Source organism: Porcisia hertigi, chromosome 26 (genome assembly GCF_017918235.1).
Source record: "Porcisia hertigi strain C119 chromosome 26, whole genome shotgun sequence".
Taxonomy (NCBI): domain Eukaryota; phylum Euglenozoa; class Kinetoplastea; order Trypanosomatida; family Trypanosomatidae; genus Porcisia; species Porcisia hertigi.
The window spans coordinates 832,868-850,820 of NC_090585.1; the positions used below are offsets into that span (position 1 = coordinate 832,868).

A 17,953-nucleotide genomic window follows, 5' to 3' on the forward strand; every position below is an offset into this window, starting at 1 on the left:
GGTGGGGGCAAGACAAAGTGTGTATTCACTATCGAGGGGAGTACGCATCTGCACAGAGATGGGAAAGCCTTCCTTCCCCCCTCCCCATATATATATATATATATATACACACACACACAATGTCCACGAAGAGAGAGGTCGTGAGGTCCCTGATTTAAAGAGGACGCGGTTATCGATGTAGCTGTGTGTGTGTGTGTGTGTGTGTGTGGAGGGGGGGGGGGGATCTGCGGCCCTAGGAGAGCGACCCTGCCTGTGTATGATATCCTTTTCCCTGCCTTTCATCCCCCCCACACACGTTCATATTATGTGCGTCTGGGGCTCGTTTTGCACGCTTGTCGTGTTGCGTGATCTCCTCTTCGTCTGCTCCCTTTCTGATGTTGCTATGTTTTCTTCATCCTGTGCTTCCGCCACCTTTTCCTTCTACTAGTCTCACACTCTCTCATATAAAGCGTGCACACACACACACACACACACACACACACACACACACACATACACATACACTACACCCAGCACACGCACTCCCACATGCACTGGTCCTTAATGGAGGTGCTGCAGGTCATCTTTCAGGTTGGACTGGTCATTGTACCCCACATTGGGTATGTGGTGCAGTGTATTGTCATTCACCGTACCCGCTCGTTCGACGGTTATGCCCCTCTCGTTTCCCTGATTCTCCTGACCAGTAACACTTTGCGTATCTTCTACTACATTGGCCATCGCTATCTACTCGCTCTTTTTATCCAAGCGGTCGTTGGTGTCCCTGTGCACGGGGGATTGCTGTGGAAGATTCTGGAGGTGCACTGGTGGGAGCTGCTGCATGGCCAGTCTGCGGGCGTGTATAACGAGAGTGACGCCGTCATCTCCGACACTCCAAGCGAACAGGCGTCAGCAGAGGCAGCGAAAGTTTTTTCGGCTCCCGGCAGTGCGGGGGCAAAACGAGATCCAACAGCAGAGAGCCAGGACGACGCAGCGCCGTTACCACACACCGAAGGGATTCCGGTACAGCAGGCCGCTTCGTCGAGTGATGCACACCACACGATCGGAGTCGTAGAAAATGTGTCAACGTCACAACCTCGACTGTCCTGCATCGCTGCTGTGACCGACCCTCTTCTGCGCTTCCTTTTCCGCATTGAGGATTGCCTCGAGGCCTGCTTCCTGCGACACACGGGGCTTCAGTTCCTGTGCACCTACCTGCTAGCCGCTGTCACTTCACTGCTGGTGATTCTCCTCTACTACGTGTCCATCAGTATCTTCTGGGAAGATGCACCGGTGGTAGTGGGTTACATGGCACTTACCATCGAGGCCCTGCTCGTGCTCCCGCAGATTCTCCGCAACGCTCGGCGGAGCAGCACGAAGGGCCTCACTGTGTTGCTCGTTCTCACATGGGCGTGCGGCGATGTGGCTAAGGTTGTGTACTTCATCTATGCGAAACAGTCACTGCCCTTCATTGTATGTGGTTGCTTCCAGATTCTTTTGGACATTGTCGTAGTAGCGCAGTTTATATTCTACCGCTTTATTCGAAAGCGAGATGGCGAGTTGTGCGTGGAGGGCGAAGGCGTCGCTGACAGGCGTTACCGCGAGGCCGCAATTATGGCGCTGTAGCCATAGCCCCACAACGCGCCCGCACCAAGGTCTCTCTGGAGAGCTTGCAACAAGACAGGGAGCTGTGTAGGGCTGTGGGGTGTTTCTGTGGCACGTGGCCACAGGACGGAACGCGCATTGAGCGAGCAAGCTAACGATTTCTCCTCGCTCGATATTGCACACGACAAGGGGAACGTGTGGGCACCTCATCTATCCTACTTGAATCCGTTTCCACCGCCCTCTCTCTCTTTCTCCCCTCGACACCTATTACGTGGTGATGGAGTGTATCCTTGCATAGAGGTCGACGTATTTTCTTTTGATTGCACGCATCCCCCGTCTCTGCCTCTTTATTTTCGTTTTTTTTTGTTGCTGTTATCTGCAGACTAGTGCGAGTGTATGAGAGTTTTTTTATCATCAACTTGTTGTGCCGTAGTATCTCATGCTCCCACCCCTCTTCTATGGTCACCTCGTCTACACTTCTCTTCCCCCTCAACCCGCGTGACGCCATTCATGCACCAAAGGTTTCGATAGCCCATCCCATCCCCACCCCACCCGTATACACGTGTCGGCTCGTCGTCTAGCCCACTTCGGACTCTGAGCGTTGAGTTGTTATTGCTTTTTTTTGTGTGTGTTGGGGGGGAGGGAGGTGAAGCATACCCCCTCTCCCCCCCGATTCGTGTGATCATCATCTCTCCTTTCTCACGGATTTTGCGGAGGTGTGCATAGGCTCTTTCTCTCTCTCGTGTGTGTGTATGTGTCCTTCCCCCCCGCCGTGTACTTGGAGGGGGACAACAGTTTGGCGACAGTGGGGGAGGTTGTGCCAGGGGGTGTTGTGGATCCCGCACCCCTTGCCCCTAGGCCCCTCTCTCCCATGACGCCTCAATCTCGCAAAGTGGTTGTGGTGAAAAAAAGAAGCCTACACAGTACTGAGTAACTTACAGAACAGTGCGCAGCTGCGCGGGGAGGGAGAGAGAGAGTAGATCTCTACTCTCTCATGCGTGCGTGCTCGTCTGTCTGCCTCTCGACATGTGCGTATTCATTGCTTGCGTCACAGAGGCTCTCTATCCGCAGTCACATCGCAGACAGACACACACACACACACACACACGTGCACACACACATGAACAAGCTCCGTTACAAGGAGCACATGCGTCAGCGCCGACTGGAAGATGGCCACTCTTCTGCTCCCCCTTTTTTCTCAGCTTTTCTCTCGGTGTCTATCGTGTGTGCATGTAACGGGGGACACCCCCTGTCATCCACAGGAGGCACTGTCGAGAGCATTTTTTTTTTTCAAAGTGTTGTGTTATGTGAAGACACACAAAAAAGGAAACAAAAAGTGGGGTGTTTCCAGCGTACACCGCCCCCCCCCCTACCCCACTTCTCTTCGCCGCCATGGAAGACGTGCTGGAGAACATCGGGCGCGGCATTCGAGACTCACACCAGCGCCTTCACGACGCGCGTGTTCGATTAGCGACCCATCGCTCCACCCTTGATAAAACTAGACTCGAACTGGTGCGTGCCATGTCGCCGCTCCTGCTCCTGCACGCTGCCAAAGCAACGTCGCAGCTCCCTTCCCATTTTTCTCGGGGCGCCGCTTGCACGCTTTCTCCGCCTTTGCTTAGTGACGACTCGCCCAAAACACTCACTGGGGTTGGCAGCTCCCCTGGCCACGATGTTCCACACTGCATGGAGGATCATGCTGGGGGCGTGGAGGACACGATTATCATTGCTCCTGCCGCTATGAGCTCGGCGGTTGCGTCTACTGTACGAGAGCGAGCACCACCAGCAGCAGCATCACGTCTTGCACTGGAGCCACCGTCTTCCATGCTCTTAGCACTCACTCCTCTTGGGACGTCGTCGTGTGCCGACTTCTACTCGGCTATGGCGACACGAACACAACAGCTGGAGGAGCAGCGTTCCAGCTACCGCCGCATACACATGTTACGTGCAGCCAAGATACAGATTGCACAGACATGGGTCCGAGAGGTGCTACCGTGGTTCGAGAAGGCTGTGGATCGCGGCTTTTTTGAGCAGGTGGTTTCCCGGCTAGACGCGTTAGATCAACGACTGTCACGACTGTGCCGGCGCTTGGCGCTGGATCGACACCAATACATTCCCACCTACTGCTGTTGCTGCTCCAGCACAGCCCAGCTAGGAATGGATACGGAAGCTTCAGGTCCGATCGAGAGCAGGGAGAAGCATGGCCACAACCATCGACGGTGTGCACTGTCGTGTTCTCTTCTCACGTGTAGTGAATGCAGCGGGAGGCAAGTCGGTCATTCATGCGGCTTCAGCAAGCAGGTCGCTTCAGGCAGCGATGACTGCGAAGTAAGGCAATCCGTGCAACGGCGTGGTTGCACTGAACGAGGTAAGTGTCTCTCGATGCCGCTCAGCAGGGACGGGCGTGCCCGCAATGCTGTTGCCGACCTCGCCAGTTCAGGGGTAAGCCACCACCCCGTGCGCGCTCTTTGGCACCAGTACATCCAGATGATGTCGCTGACAGATGCTGTCACCGACAAGCAACCTCAGCGGTGCGAAGAGAGCGACAACACACTGCTGTCGGTACAAGGATTGTCCGCACCGCTGCTGCGAACACCTCGATCTCTCCGACACGTGTGGCATGTCATCCTGAATGGCTTGACCGGCAGCTGTGCCGGTGCACCCAACGAAACCATGACAACAAGATCCACTAGCTTTTTCTCTTCCACTGACGCACTGCTGCGACACCTGAGCGACCTGGCATGCCGATATTCTGCTCGTCGTACCGCGCCGTCTACCTCGCAGGCAAGGCTCCCGCTGTGCAACCGTGACGACCAAAAGCATGAGCCAGGATCTCACGGCCTCCGCGGTGGGGCTCCTGGGGATAGACCTAGTGGTGGGTCTGCTGTTGTGGAAGTAGGGTTGTCAGCAGACATGGTGACTCCCTCTGTAGACCCTATTCCCTTTCAGATCTGTGTACTCTTCTGCTGCTTGGTGCAGCTCAGCGTACTGGCCAAGCAGTGCAATGCGATCCGTGCCGAGCAACCTTCATTTTATGCTCCACCGCTCCCCCAGCTTGTTTATACCGGCAAAGTGCGTCGTCACGCCGAGGAAGACGTCGTAGGAAATAACGGCATCGGCGGTCTGGACGTCGTTCGTTGCGGTTGGCTCACGCCAATCGCAGGGCTGGCAAGGGCCCCTGATATTCGTTCTCTGTGCCACCACACAGCTGAGGGGGAGTTCGCAGATTCCCTGGGGGTGGTCTACCACGCCCTTCCTCGTCTGCTGACGCAGTTGACGCTTGAATTCCAGAGGCGGATAAGCTTTCATGGTGTCGGCAGCGATGCGCCGCAAGGACAAGGGAGCGAAGCGAAAGCTGCCGCAGGGCATCAAAGCACCGGACAACACCCTTGCGCTTCGTCCGCAGAGTGGGGCTGTCATGGTGTGACACACAACCCCGGCGACGCTGATGCTGTGATGGATGCTGCCGTTGACGCTGCACCCTGGGCAACGGTGGGAGATGCGGCCCGTGACGTTGATGCCTTTGGTCAGTGGTGGTCGTCGTTTGTCTTATCGTTGCTAACCACCGATTCTTCGCCCTCAAGCGCCCCACTCTCGAATGTGCCCTTTGCCTTCGTGCGTGCACTCCGTGTGGGCTCTCTTTTTCGCACCTTGGCGGACGCTCCCGCAGATGAGTGTGGCGAGAGGCGGCCATCGCCTGCTTCCGACGCCTCAACACCGGCGTTGTTGCTAGCTACAGGGACCCCGGTCACCACGGTGCAAGCGAATTCATTCACCGTCGAGACGCAGAGTGTCCTCCACTCCACGCAGCCGATCCCCACTGTAGCCCACCGTGTGGGTCTCATCAATCCAGCTTCTTCGCCTTTCCTTGGCGCGTCAGCGCTACTGAGCTCGTTGCGCCAAGTGGAGCTGCAGACACGACAGCAGTGGCAGTCAATGGAGACACGTCTTTCTGTTGCCCGATCCATGGCATCTGCAGCCCTCAAAAGGGCTGCACATGGGGACGGTGGCGAGGCGTGCGATCTGGACGCTTGAAACCCCACGCAGTTGCCACTTGTCTTGTTAATCATTGCCTCATACACACACACACATGTATGTGTATATGTTTGCATGTATTTGTGTGTGTATGGGTGTGCGCTGTTCGGTGGCGTCGGTACGATTTTCCCTCCCTTTTTTCCGCACCCCGCTTTGACTGTGTCATATTGATGCATTCTATTTTGTATTTTCTATATGGGAGTGGCGGTGGGTGGGGGGCCAATACCCTCTTCAACCTCTGAGTCCCTCATTCTCTCGTGATGGTAGGGATCCCCTCATCCTCCTACTCCTTTTTCTCCCACCCTGCTACGTCAGTGCTGCTATCCATTGCGCATTCACCCGGACACGCACATACACACACACAAACAAAGCTGTAAAAAAAACTCATGGCTCAGTAGTCAAAGCAATACAGGAGCCATCCTCCGCTGTTAGGCAGGCATCGCTGAATCCCCCCCCCCCCCCCCCCCCCCGCCCCTCCGTCAACACTTGACGTCTACTCCTCGTGCAAGGAACTCTCTCTCTCTCTCCTTACTCACCCCCTTTCGGCTTCATCCATCCCCCCTTGATCTTCTTGCGCGTCGCGTGTCCTTTTCTCTTTGTGTGTCTGACAGCTGCTGTTGGTCGTGTGAGGAATCGTTTGATATCGTGGTGCGTGTGTTCGTGCGTGGCTGTCCACCTTTTTTTTCTGCCAACCGAAAAGACATACCGGGAGTTTTGTTTTTGCTTAGGGGGACAGGAAAACAAACAAACTGAGGAGTGAAGGGAAAGCACGTCACAGATTTGTCACAGAGTAAAGCGCGCGCACACGCACGCACACGCACACACACACACACACACACCAGTTGCCAGCACGCGTCGTCCTTCGAGACAGATATAAGACAGCTGTCAGCGTTCATAGTACATAGACCGTCGTCAGGCAACCGCATTATTCCGCTCTTCATTTCCCGTGCCCCCCCTCCCCTCCCTCCCCCCGTCCAACTATTCTCTTCATTGATGTATCGATCGCATACGCGGGGCGAAAAGAGACTTGGGGAAGAACACATTCAAAACAAAATCAAACGTTGGTGCTCGCGTGTCGTACGTTTGCGTCTTGTCTCCCTCTTTCTGTTTCTTTGCGAGGAAAAGAAATACAATCCATCGCATACTTTTTTTTTGGTGGTTTGCCGTTGTCGCTGTTGCGGGTGTCGTGGGGGCTAGCTGCTCTCCAGTTCCTGCTTCTTTGCCCCTCTTTCTCTCCCCCCGCCCCTCCGCCCCCCACTCCTCCACATCTCCCTGCGTGAGTGCGTCTTGTGAGTCTGTGAGCGTATTTTTCTTGCTGATACGTTTATCCCTGCTCAACCTTCTCCCTTTGAAATTATATATATATATTTATATATATGCATCGCCTCTGTGTTTTTTTTTTCACTAATCCTAGGCATTCACATCTCTTCGTCCCCTCTCTCTTGGACACGGCGAACAGTAGAGTGGAACGCACTTGGGCAGCTGCGTCATAATGGGGTGTGGTGGTTCGAAGGACCAACATGGCGCGCTGCACCGTGGCGGTGATGACGGTGCCAACAAAAACTGCGCTGCGCACTTTCGAAGTGGAAAGACACGTAGAAAAACGAGGCCGTTTAACGGTTTGAATGGAAATGGCGGTGGCGCTGGGCAAGCCATGAAACATGGCAGGGTCGGTGGTGGTGGTGGCATAGCGGCGTACATGCCAGATGAGGAGACCTCCAACGCCTACAAGGAGTACGTGAGGACGCTGCGCCGTAGTGCCGTGGCGCAGGGCCTTCTGCCAGCCGTGGCAGGCGACTGCCCTCCCGTCGCAGATTCGACGTGCGACAGGGAAAGCGACTTCTCCAGTGGGAAAATTTCCGGTTCCTCAGCGCTGAAGTCCAGCGGCATTCACAGAGTGATGTCCGACGGTAGGGGCTCGTGCGTGAGTCCGCCCGTGCGGACCATCACGGTTTATCAGCTTCAACCACTCACCGGTGACACGGTGATTGCGGTGGGCAGATACAGCGAGGTTCACCTGGCGCGCCTCTCCGTTTTCACTGGGGTTTCGGGGGAGTCGGTGAACGCGACGGTGCCACGGAATACGCCGACGCGGCGAGGCACCATCAGCCGCCGGGCGGGTGACCCTGGGGTGGCTGATGTTTCCTCCGTCGCCATTTCCGTTGACATGACTTCGGCGGACAGTTCGAATTCTGGTCGCGACACCATCGGCGCCGTCGCCGCTCATGGCACTGTCCAGCCTCGAGGATCTATTGTTGCCCCCACCGCGTTGCTGGACGCGGCTCCAGCCGGCAAGACTACAATGCACTACGTAATCGCAATGAAAGAGATTCCGCTGCTCCCCAGCAACGCTACGCGCGCTGTGCTGGAGCGTGTGTGCCTTGAGGTGCGGCGATGGGCGCGGCTTTCGACTTACTGCACGCGCTTCCTACGCTGTTACCAACTGGAGTACGTCTCCGTGGAGGGCATCTCCACGCCGGTCCCCAAGGCATCCTGTCACTACTTTCCCGCACTGGACGCCCATGGCCGCAGTGCTGGCGGGTCCCTCATTACCGAGAGTTCCCCCACAGGCGCCTCCGGTCCTGCAGAAGCTCACATGAGGGCACCCTCGCAGGATGTCTCACACATCTTTGCTGGCCGTTCGAACCGCCCCTCGAACGCCAGCGCCAACTCTTCCCCATCCCGTACGCATGAGGGGGTTCCCCAGAAACTCCGGCTCTATCTCGAATATGCAAAGTACGGTAACCTGCAGGCGTACCAAATGAGGGAGATGCCGAGACGCTTTGGGCGACGGCGGCTGCACGAGCTAACCGCGCGCGCCTACATGCGAGACGTCCTCCTGGCGCTGCTGCACCTGCACGACAGCGGCGAGGTGCAACATGATCTGTGCGCCAAGGAGGTTTTCCTCTCCAGGCCGATTCTAAGTGTCTACCGCACATATTTTCCTGCGTACATCTCTGACTTGCCGGCAAGTGATTTGAGGGGTGTGATGGCTGCGCAGTTGATGAGATCACAGAGGCTACTAGATCGAGCACCGCCACTGCTACCGCCACCTCCGCTTTTATCGCCCCCGACAAACGATGGTGCCAGCCAGGAGCTTGAAAGCCCGGCCAATAAGCTGAGCAATAGTGTCAAGTCTGTACCATTGAAGCATCGCCGCGGCAGTGGTGGTGAGCAGCGGAACGTCGATCCGTTTCCGGCGCAGTGCATCGACAACCCAGCCACCCTCGGTGCCCGTCACATACGCAACTCCTCCATGCTGGTCCACGACACATCGATGCCAATGCTGGAGGCTTTCTGTGCGCAGCCGGTGACGGAAGGGCGCGCCCAGGTCAGTCGCAACAACAATACTTCAGACCAGAAGAGTGGGGCAGCCATGGGGGTCGTTGGGAACCGGCGCGACCTCATAGTCAAGGGCAGAAAGCGTGTTGGTGCAGACCATGGAAGCGTCGCCTTAAGTGGGAGCACCAGCGAGCTCCGTTTTCCCGCGCTCGCGTCTCGGACAGCTTCTCTGAGTGAGGGAGACTTACGCGGGGGCCCGGCGAAGGTGCGTGGGAGAGCCAGCTATTTTACTGGCCCTGGCTCCCGGAGGCCAAGAACAAGAAGCTCTGGGGGGAGTTTGCACGCTGCCGGCGTGTCCGAGCTCAGCTGCGGTGAGAGGAACGACGACGCCGACCACCACCACCTCCATAGGACCTACCTCCGTTTCATGAATGAGTTTGTGTTTGAGCGCACAGACAACGGTGAAAGCGCGCCCTTCCCTTCTCCACATGACGGTGTGCGGGGTCAGAAGGATGCAGAGATGCTTGCGTCAACGATGTTACCAAGGGAGCCGCGTGAGCCACCGCCGATGCGGGTGGTGGCGCTGCAGCGTACAAGTCTCGGGGGTATTGCGGTCTTGTCCCCAGACCACTATGTCGTGAAGTCAGCTGATACGCCGCTCTCAGACATGCGCGGCCGCATCCCTATGCTCCTCTCATCACTCGTTCCGGGTGCTGCTCTCTTCAGCGACGACCCACCGCATCAGCGGCAGGTCACGTGTGGGTTGCGGAGCTCTGGTGCCCCCACGTCGGTTGGGAGTCCCTCTACAGGGCCTCGCTCCACAGCGCAAGCGCTGAGCGGCGGAACGTCAGCACCCGATGCAATCGCCTCGCTCGGCCGCGGTGGTGCTCCACTTGTGAAGCTGAACCATAGCTCAGCGATACGCCGGGCTTTAGTTTCGGCCGGCTCTGACACCCTAGAAGATGTACCGGTGCAGAAGTACGTGACTGTCACGCATGCCGCGCCTGAGGTGCTGCAACATGGCCTTTTCTCCCCGGCGAGCGACATCTACGCCTTTGCCATGACCTTTCTCGAGCTCGTCACGGACGACGGTGTCATTATGAAGGAATGCCTGCCAAAGGATTTGCCCCAGCCTGTGACCCGTCGTGCAAAAGAGGTTTACAACGATTGCCTTGCAGGAACTATCAACAGGTGGTACCAGGCCTCCATCAGTGCCCTGCACAAAAACTACGAGGCTATGAGTAAAGAGCAAGAGCCGCCAAAGTCCGTATTGCCGCATCCGGGACCGATTGTTGTGAGCCTTCCGCCGTACCTCTCTGATGAGTGCAAGAGCATGTTGCGGTGGTGTTTGCAGTCGGATCCCACGAAGCGCCCTACAGCCGCGGAGCTGCTGCGTTCTCGCTACTTCATGCTCGGTGACTGGATCGCGACACCATCGACGGTGGCACCCAGGGGGAACACAGCACGGATGCCTGAAACGCCGTGGGTCCCCTCAGCCGGCTTCGACGAAGCAGTGAAAGAAGCCAGACGAGGGAAGCTCCGCGCGACGTGAGAATACACGCACACAGACACACACGCACACCATTGAACGGAGGCTAGAGCGGCGCGCTGCGGTTATAGTTTTGAGTGATTGTGTGTGTGTGGGTGTGTGTGTAGGCGGGCGCTCTTCCCCCTCCCTCCTCGTGCCAGCATCTTCGCCTTATAGAGATGAGATCAGAGGTGTGTGCGTGTGGAGGAGGAGGGGGGGGGGCGTGTAAAACGCGCAACACAATCTCTCAAAAGCGAAGCGACCATATTCCAACCAACACCATCACCACCGCCATCATCAATGTGATGATACACTCACGCACACCAGCACTGCGACGGCTTCAAAGAAAAAAGTCGGAACCGAACACCATGGATAAAGAAAGAAATGTAGGGAATTCGGCATCCGGAAATGGCGTTGGTGTATTAGGCTGGCACATTCGCTGAGGCGCAAGTGTGTGTGTGCGATGTGGATGTGTGTGTGTGTGTGTGAACAACAAAACTGCATATGAGCAATGGAACGCGTGTACCCACGCCCCAAACACACAGCCAGCTGCAAGAAGACAAGTAAACTCCCCCCAAAACACACACACACACGCTCGTATGTGTATATGTGTCTCTCGGAGCTTCATTTTTTTTCTCTCATCTCATATCGCCCCTGACTCTCTTGTGTTTCCCTTTCTTACTCCATCGTTTGCTTTTCATTCGCTGGCACTATTGTGTTCATTAATGGGATCATGGGAAACGTCCCCCCCCCCCCGCCCCCACCCGAACACACGCACACACACACACACACACACACACACACACACGCGTCTTCGCGTACATGCGCCATGTCACGCGCGTTCGAATCCAATGGAAGATTCTATAGACTCCCCCTCTAAATAAAAGTAAACAGAGGTAATTTATTGTTTTCAGAACCAGCCCCTGCATCTTTGTAAGAGTTGCAGATTTCTCGGCGCGCGCGCTGTGCTTCACATGATCTCGCAGCCCCTGAGTCGCCAAAATCACACTGTGGGCGGGGGAGAGGTGTTCCCGGAGACGTCGTCGTCGTCCCCCTCCACGGCAGCAGCGGATCCGGCCGTAGAGCTTCGCCACACACCTCCAGGTCCCAGAAAAAGTGAAAAAGACTCTCTCACACCATTCTTGAGCTCCTCGACTTCGTCGCCGACGGCGGACACAGAAGCTTGTGATCCAGCAGCGCAATCTAATCCTGTGTTGTCGAGACCTAACGCCGCCTGGGGACCTACGCGCAGCCCCACCGTTCGGCCACCGCCCGACACAGTCCTACCAGACCATCCCCTCTACCGACACACTCGTGTGCTCGTTTCGAGCGCGAACATCATAGTGCCTGATCAAACTGCGTCCAAGGGGTTTCAGAGGTCAGCAGCGGAGTCTACGGAATCAGCCCCAATGTCTGACGTGGTCGCAAGACAATCGTCAGCGCCTCCCCTGCATGCCCCTGTAATGAACTCGCTGGTGCGCCGTTACCGCACCGAAGAGGAACGCCTTAACCAATGGCGGCAGGGTGGCGGTCGCGTCCTGTCCTCTGCCGCATTCGGGCACGGTGACGGGCACGCATGGCGTGACCTCGAGGGCGCTCAGGAGGAAAATCAGCGTAGCCCTACAGAATTGTGTGACATTAGGCACGGTGTTTCGAGGAGACCCAATCGCAGGGGTGGGGAGGGACGTTTTCGAGGAGGGCTGGTGAGCGCTGCACAGGATGCCCCCCTTCTGCGGAGTGTGCAGGCATGGTGGCGGAGCAGAAATGAGCTGCGGCGAATGACCAACAAGACGAGCAGGCGACTGCATCCATCGACTCTTCACGTTTCTTCAGCCGCAACTGCAGCCCCGGAGACACAGCACCACGGTGGGGGGGCGATTTTGCCGCCGCCATCAGAGCCTGCTGTTTCTTTTGTGTCGTCGCTGTTGGGGGTGAGTCGAACTGGCCGCGCCATATTCGGTCGTCTCTCCCACTCGCTACCCCTGTCAAGTGAGCGGGGAGTGTCGATTAGGCTGGAGTTGCTCCGGTCAGCAGACGCTGCTCAAGTTGGTGGTGGGCGCAGGGATGAGCACCGCGAGACAGCCCATGGCAGTGTGGCGGAGGACCAGCAAGGGCCGACCACCGAATTTGCCCAGATGACGGCCGAGGCGGTGTCGGCAGGGGTGGTTTCACCTCTCTCGACGGTGTCCCGCGCAAAGGACGACGCTTCTCTGGCGCTTCCTCACACAAATGCACTTCATGAGTTCCCCGCTTGCGGCAGGGGCGGAGCTTCTCATTGGCCACAGACTGGCGGTGAGGGGCCGGTCGACGATAAGGGAGACCCGCGCACTCCCGCCGTCTCCTCAACGTACTCGAGCCTGGATGGCCACGTGGGTGGTGGTGTGGCCAGAGAGGCGATTCAGGACACTAAGGACACAGGTGATCTTAATCGAGGGCAACCCTCGGATGGGACAGCCCAGCACAGGGGTCACGGCAGCTTTCCGCACCCAGCAGTTCGCAGCCAGTCCAGGCACCAGTCGGAGGATGCCGAGACGATGTCTTTGGACGACACTGTACACTCAAACCGAAGCGCATCGCGCCTGCTCGCGTGGTCTCGTGCAGGGTTCATGCGGTGGCTGCGTCGACAGAGACGTCTCATGTCAGCGAAGCGCTCACTGCGCGGTTTGCGTGCTTGGTCAAAGTCAACAGCGGGGGTGGATGCCGTGCACCCTGAGGCGCCCTTGCCTGCACAATACGCGACCCCCACTTCTCTACCGCCCTTCACAATTTCCAAGCTGCATCGGTGTGCTGCTCAGGCCGCACCGTCGCCGTGGGAATTGGCGCTGCCACCGCTGTGGACAGACGAAAATGCGACTGATAACGCACTCGGTGATGTGGCGGTGTCACATGGAACTACGGCGTCGGCCAAACGAATCACACGTGCACAACTTCTGGAGCAGCTGAAGGCGGCCATCGCGGCAGGGACTGCGGCGTCGCACGCACAGAAAAGGAGGCTGGTAGAGACAGAGGCGGTCTCGGCGGTGCGGCCACCGGCTTGTGAGGCCCCGGAGCTTTCTCTGGATGATCAGCGAATTCGTGAGCACGCTGACGACCTTGCGCGCCTGACTGAAAGTCTGACGATGCTCACGCAATTCGACAGAGTGATATCTGCGGACGCTGGCCGTGGCACCCATGTCCACGGAGCCAACAGCCCGGAAGACGCGCAGCAGGCACCTCGGGCGAATGTCGAGCAGGAGCCGAACTCGGCAGCCGTCCCGTCACTTGTTTCAACAAGCGAGAAGGCGATGGACTGCGCTCTGCCCGCGCAGCCGTCATCCCACGCACACGCCTTCTCGATAATTGCAGCCGGGGGGCACGGTCGATCGTTCCACAGCGACGCACCGGATCCGCTCCACAGAGGGCCGCGCGGGCCTGGCGGGAGGCGGCGCTCTGTGCCCACCACTGAGGACAGTAGTGCCCTGGGTGCGTTTCGCAGTCTGCTGACTGACACCACACACACACTTCACGACGCTGAAGTGCGGGCTGTCTATGAGGTCATCATGAATGAGGTATGCACCCCCCTTGTGCAGCGCGATGTTGAGGGTGCCATCGATGTGAGCAGCAGCGCCACAGATCGCGCGCTCACGCAGTGGGTCGAGCGGCAGCTCGTGATGGAAATGACGCAGTCGTGCGCAGAATTCAAGCAAACGAGAGCGGACGAGCGTGATTCAGCCACGCCCTCCGCCTCGGCCCGGCAGCCGCGTGTGTACACAGGTGTGACGCAGCACATCCGCAGTGGCACGCCGGTGTCGCTCGATCACCTGCGTCTCGACGACTTAGACCGTCAAATATTAGAGAGCGTCGATGCGCGTGGCGCGAGCGATGCCATCGCTGTCAAATTTGATACTGACGGCTACACCATCAGCTACAGGCAACTTGCCTCCTTGCGCTCTCGGTCTTGGTTGAACGACCAGGTGATCAACAACTACCTGCAGCTGCTGTGCGTGGAGGCCGAGGAGTCCGCTGCTGCACCTTTATCCATCTCTCAGCGCCGTCACCGTATCGCGTCGCTAGGCACGCACTTCTTCACAAAGGTGGAGTCGGATTTTGGAACCAAATCAAAAAGTTACAACGCCTCCCAGCTGCAACTACCACCGCTCAGCTCTAGCAGCGCCATTCTTCGCTGGCTCCGCCACCGCAAGCATCTGCTGCAACCTTACATCCCTTCAGATCCGCGAAGTGTTCGTGTGGTTCTGGTGCCAGTGAACATTGAGGCGCAGCACTGGGCCTTGGCTGTCTTGTATTGCGCAGACAACCGCTGGGTGATGTATGACTCCATGAGCAGGTCAGACCTGGCGCGCCAGCGCGGCGCTATGATACTGGCACAGCTCTCGCACGCATGGCGAGAGTGCCAGCGACACTTTGGCCTTTTGAACCCTGATAGCACGGCAGCGGGGGCGGCGGCGTCTCAGACTATCATGACTGCCCAACATTCACAGACCGCTGCAGCACCACAACCGTCGCTGTGGGTCTCGGCTCGTGTGGTAGCCTCGCCGTATGTGCCCTTCACCGATACGGTAAAGGGTGGTGGCCATGCTGTTGTGTCACCTCTCGACTCCCTGCAGCCGTATAACTCACTTGACGAGCTGCACCGCGCAGCAAAGCGCCTGCGGCATCACGAAGAGTTATTTGTGGAGCAAGCCTCACAGAGGACGCCCCAGGTAGTCAGCGGTACTCGCAGGGATGGCGGCGGTGCTGGCTCCATGTGCAGTGCCGGCACTGCACTAATGGCTCCACAGATGACACAAGCGACAACGCTTCCTGTCGGGCAGCTGAGCGACGCTGAGGTCGAGTGGTTCACTGGCGGGTTCGATCGAATTCCGCAACAGGCAAACGGCAACGACTGCGGTGTTTTTGTGTGTCAGGTGGCGTGGTGTATCGCCCAGGGTGTTGCAGTAAGCTTTGGTCAGTCTGACATCACCAGGCTACGCACTGTCATTCTACTGGAGCTGTTCAACAAAAAGCTTCTACGGCGATACCCGACGGCGAACACGTCGTCATCTGCCGGCGTTTGACCAACGTCCCACGGGATGTGAGAGGGGGAGAAAGAAAGCCACAAGAACGTTCGGCCCCACTCGATGCAGCGGGTGGTTGTGGTGGTGAGCGTGGCGGGTGGGTGGGTGGGGCGTACCTGTCCAGAGAAGAGGAGAAAAATCACTGCGCGGTTTATTGAAGCGCATTCTGGATTACGAGTACCTCCTTTCCCTCGTTCCCCATCCACGCTGACGATGAAGAAATGCCACAGCGTGGGCGTATCAGGGACCCACTACCCAACCACCTAAGGGGGAGGGGGAGGCCATGCAGTCCCCGTATTCCGCCTCGCTCCTCTCTCCCTCTTCCCCCCCCCCTCTCTGCAGCCAGTGCTGAACCACTGCTGCTGCTCTTGCCGCCGCCCTTGTATCGCCAAACCCGTTGCAGGAGAGGTGTAAGCGATGTATCGGTACGGGTGTTGGCGGTCGGGCCCGGGATGGCGTTTGGTCGGTGCGATGTGTGAAGGTCGAGGTGTCGGCGTGGCTGGAAAAGGGGGGGGGACGTTACACGCGACTTGCACTTGCTACTCGGCGCGGGGGCGGAGACGGGGGGGGGGGTGCTGACGCGCTCCGAGAAAAGCACGGGGTGTGAGGACGGGCGTAGTGGGGAGCTGTTGTGAGGCGACGTGCGAAACGGAAGCTGGTGGAGTGTAATGCAGGAGCTGTGCTCCGAAGATGGAGTCGGCATTGCTGCAACGCGTGTGTACTGCCGCACCGCGGAAAGCGGGTGGCTCTGTGGACATGCCAGGTACGGTGCAACAGAATGATGTAGTGAAGGAGGGAGCATGTTTTTCTCTTCCCCCCCTCTCCCCCCTCTTTCTTGGCTACTGCGCGAAGATGTGGTCGACATGGGGTGCGTGCTCCTTGTGCTCGCGTGGAGTAGTGGGTTGTCGATCTTCAATGGCCTGCTAAGATGGGGAGACATATGCGTGATGAACGAGTCAAGGTTGATGCGACCCCCCCCCCTCCTGCCACTACTCACCGTGTGGTGGAATCAATGACAAGGCTTAAGCTGAATCGGTGGAATTGTGTGCAAGAGTTGTTGGCATCCAGAGGCAAAAGAAAACGAGAGAATTGTGACGTATAAACCCTGAGTGGCAGACGAGAGAGGCCTTCATCCGTGACCCCCCCCCCCTCCTCCTCCTCTGTTCCCTCACGCCCACTCCCTTCTTTGACGAGCTTTTCAGTTTGTTCTGCACTACAGCCACACCAACAGCAACCATATATACACACAAATACATATATGTATGTATATACACTCCCAGCTTTCCCTTTCCTGCGAACTTGTATGCGAGACAACGGGTCATAAAAGCGTGTGTGTGTGGGGGGGGGGGAGGGGGGAAGGGAAGAGGTACGGTTGACGACGAGCAGCGTCTCTTTCTTGCGGTCTTTTGCTGCCCCTCTCCCTCTCCTCTTTGCAGGGATTTGCTCTGCTGACAATTTTTGTTCTTGCGTATCACTTTTTACACCTCCGCCACCCCCTTCTGTGTTTTTTTGCTTCGTCTTCTGGAATACTCTCTCTATATGCTCATATCGAGACACGTGCAAGTAATTGCATGACACACACACACACACTTGGACATATATGTTATTATATACATTCGCAATACCCCCCCCCCTCCATCCCTCACCCCTCACCTCCTCTTTTTCTCGCTCATTTGCGTCGTTTCACTTTTCATAGCGGCGCTGCGCTGCTCTGCTCTCCAGACACTGTTGTATATCAAGTATCTTTTTTTTTTGTCGGTGTTATTTCAGAACAAACCAGCGGGTACGTCATCTTGAGTAGCGGCAGCTGAATTTTTTTTTCTCCTACCCCCCGAGGTACTACGACGGAGTGGCTGCAGGAACTCCAGTTTAGATAGGCCCCTCCCCCTCCCCCCCCCTCGCTTCTCACGCTTATTCATCATTCTTTTTCAAGTGCATGCGTGAACGGGCATCTCAAGTGTACAGCGGTAGAGCATACGAGAGAGGAAGAACGCCCCAAAGTCAGAGGAGGCACCGTTATACGTTTGGGCAAAGCGGAGGAGAGAGTCACCAGATTAAGTCTTTCAGTGACACAGGCGTGATAGCTGCGTCTACATCATTTATTCTACAGGCTCTTCTCAGGTCTTTTCTGGACTTCGAGTTCACACGTTCCCCTCTCATTTTTTTTCTTTTGGCCCTCGGCAACATACAAAGCTCTGCTTACATCTTTTCTTTCTCCGACTTCAACCCCCTCTCACCACACTTTTTCACCTCTCTTTTGGTCTACTTTGCAGCTTTCGTTGCCTTGCTGAGGGGTGGCCACCACCACGGCGCATCCGCATCACGTGTATCTGCTTAGCAGGGACTGGGAGGGGTTCACAAGACCATAGCTCTACATCTCTTCGTTTTTTTTTTCCCTTGCTAGGTCCCTGCAGTGCGCTTGTGCCTGCGCGCGCGCGCGTGTGTGTGTGTATTTTATAGGGGTGTGGGGCCC

At 57.2% G+C, this 17,953-nt stretch overlaps 3 protein-coding genes across 3 annotated transcripts; all 3 read left to right on the forward strand.

Moving 5' to 3' along the window:
* Positions 1–528: 528 nt before the first annotated feature.
* On the forward strand, positions 529–1,602 carry JKF63_04257 (uncharacterized protein; the record flags this gene model as incomplete). Its single annotated transcript, XM_067900249.1, has 1 exon — positions 529–1,602. One exon carries the CDS (start codon positions 529–531, stop codon positions 1,600–1,602), a length of 1,074 nt encoding a protein of 357 aa, XP_067756433.1.
* Positions 1,603–7,108: 5,506 nt separating this feature from the next.
* On the forward strand, positions 7,109–10,450 carry JKF63_04258 (uncharacterized protein; the record flags this gene model as incomplete). Its single annotated transcript, XM_067900250.1, has 1 exon — positions 7,109–10,450. The coding sequence occupies one exon, from the start codon at positions 7,109–7,111 to the stop codon at positions 10,448–10,450; it is 3,342 nt and encodes a 1,113-aa protein (XP_067756434.1).
* Positions 10,451–11,159: 709 nt separating this feature from the next.
* Positions 11,160–15,480, forward strand: JKF63_04259 (uncharacterized protein; the record flags this gene model as incomplete). The annotated part of the gene is made up of 2 exons (XM_067900251.1): positions 11,160–11,234; positions 11,341–15,480. The coding sequence occupies 2 exons, from the start codon at positions 11,160–11,162 to the stop codon at positions 15,478–15,480; spliced, it is 4,215 nt and encodes a 1,404-aa protein (XP_067756435.1).
* Positions 15,481–17,953: the final 2,473 nt, after the last annotated feature.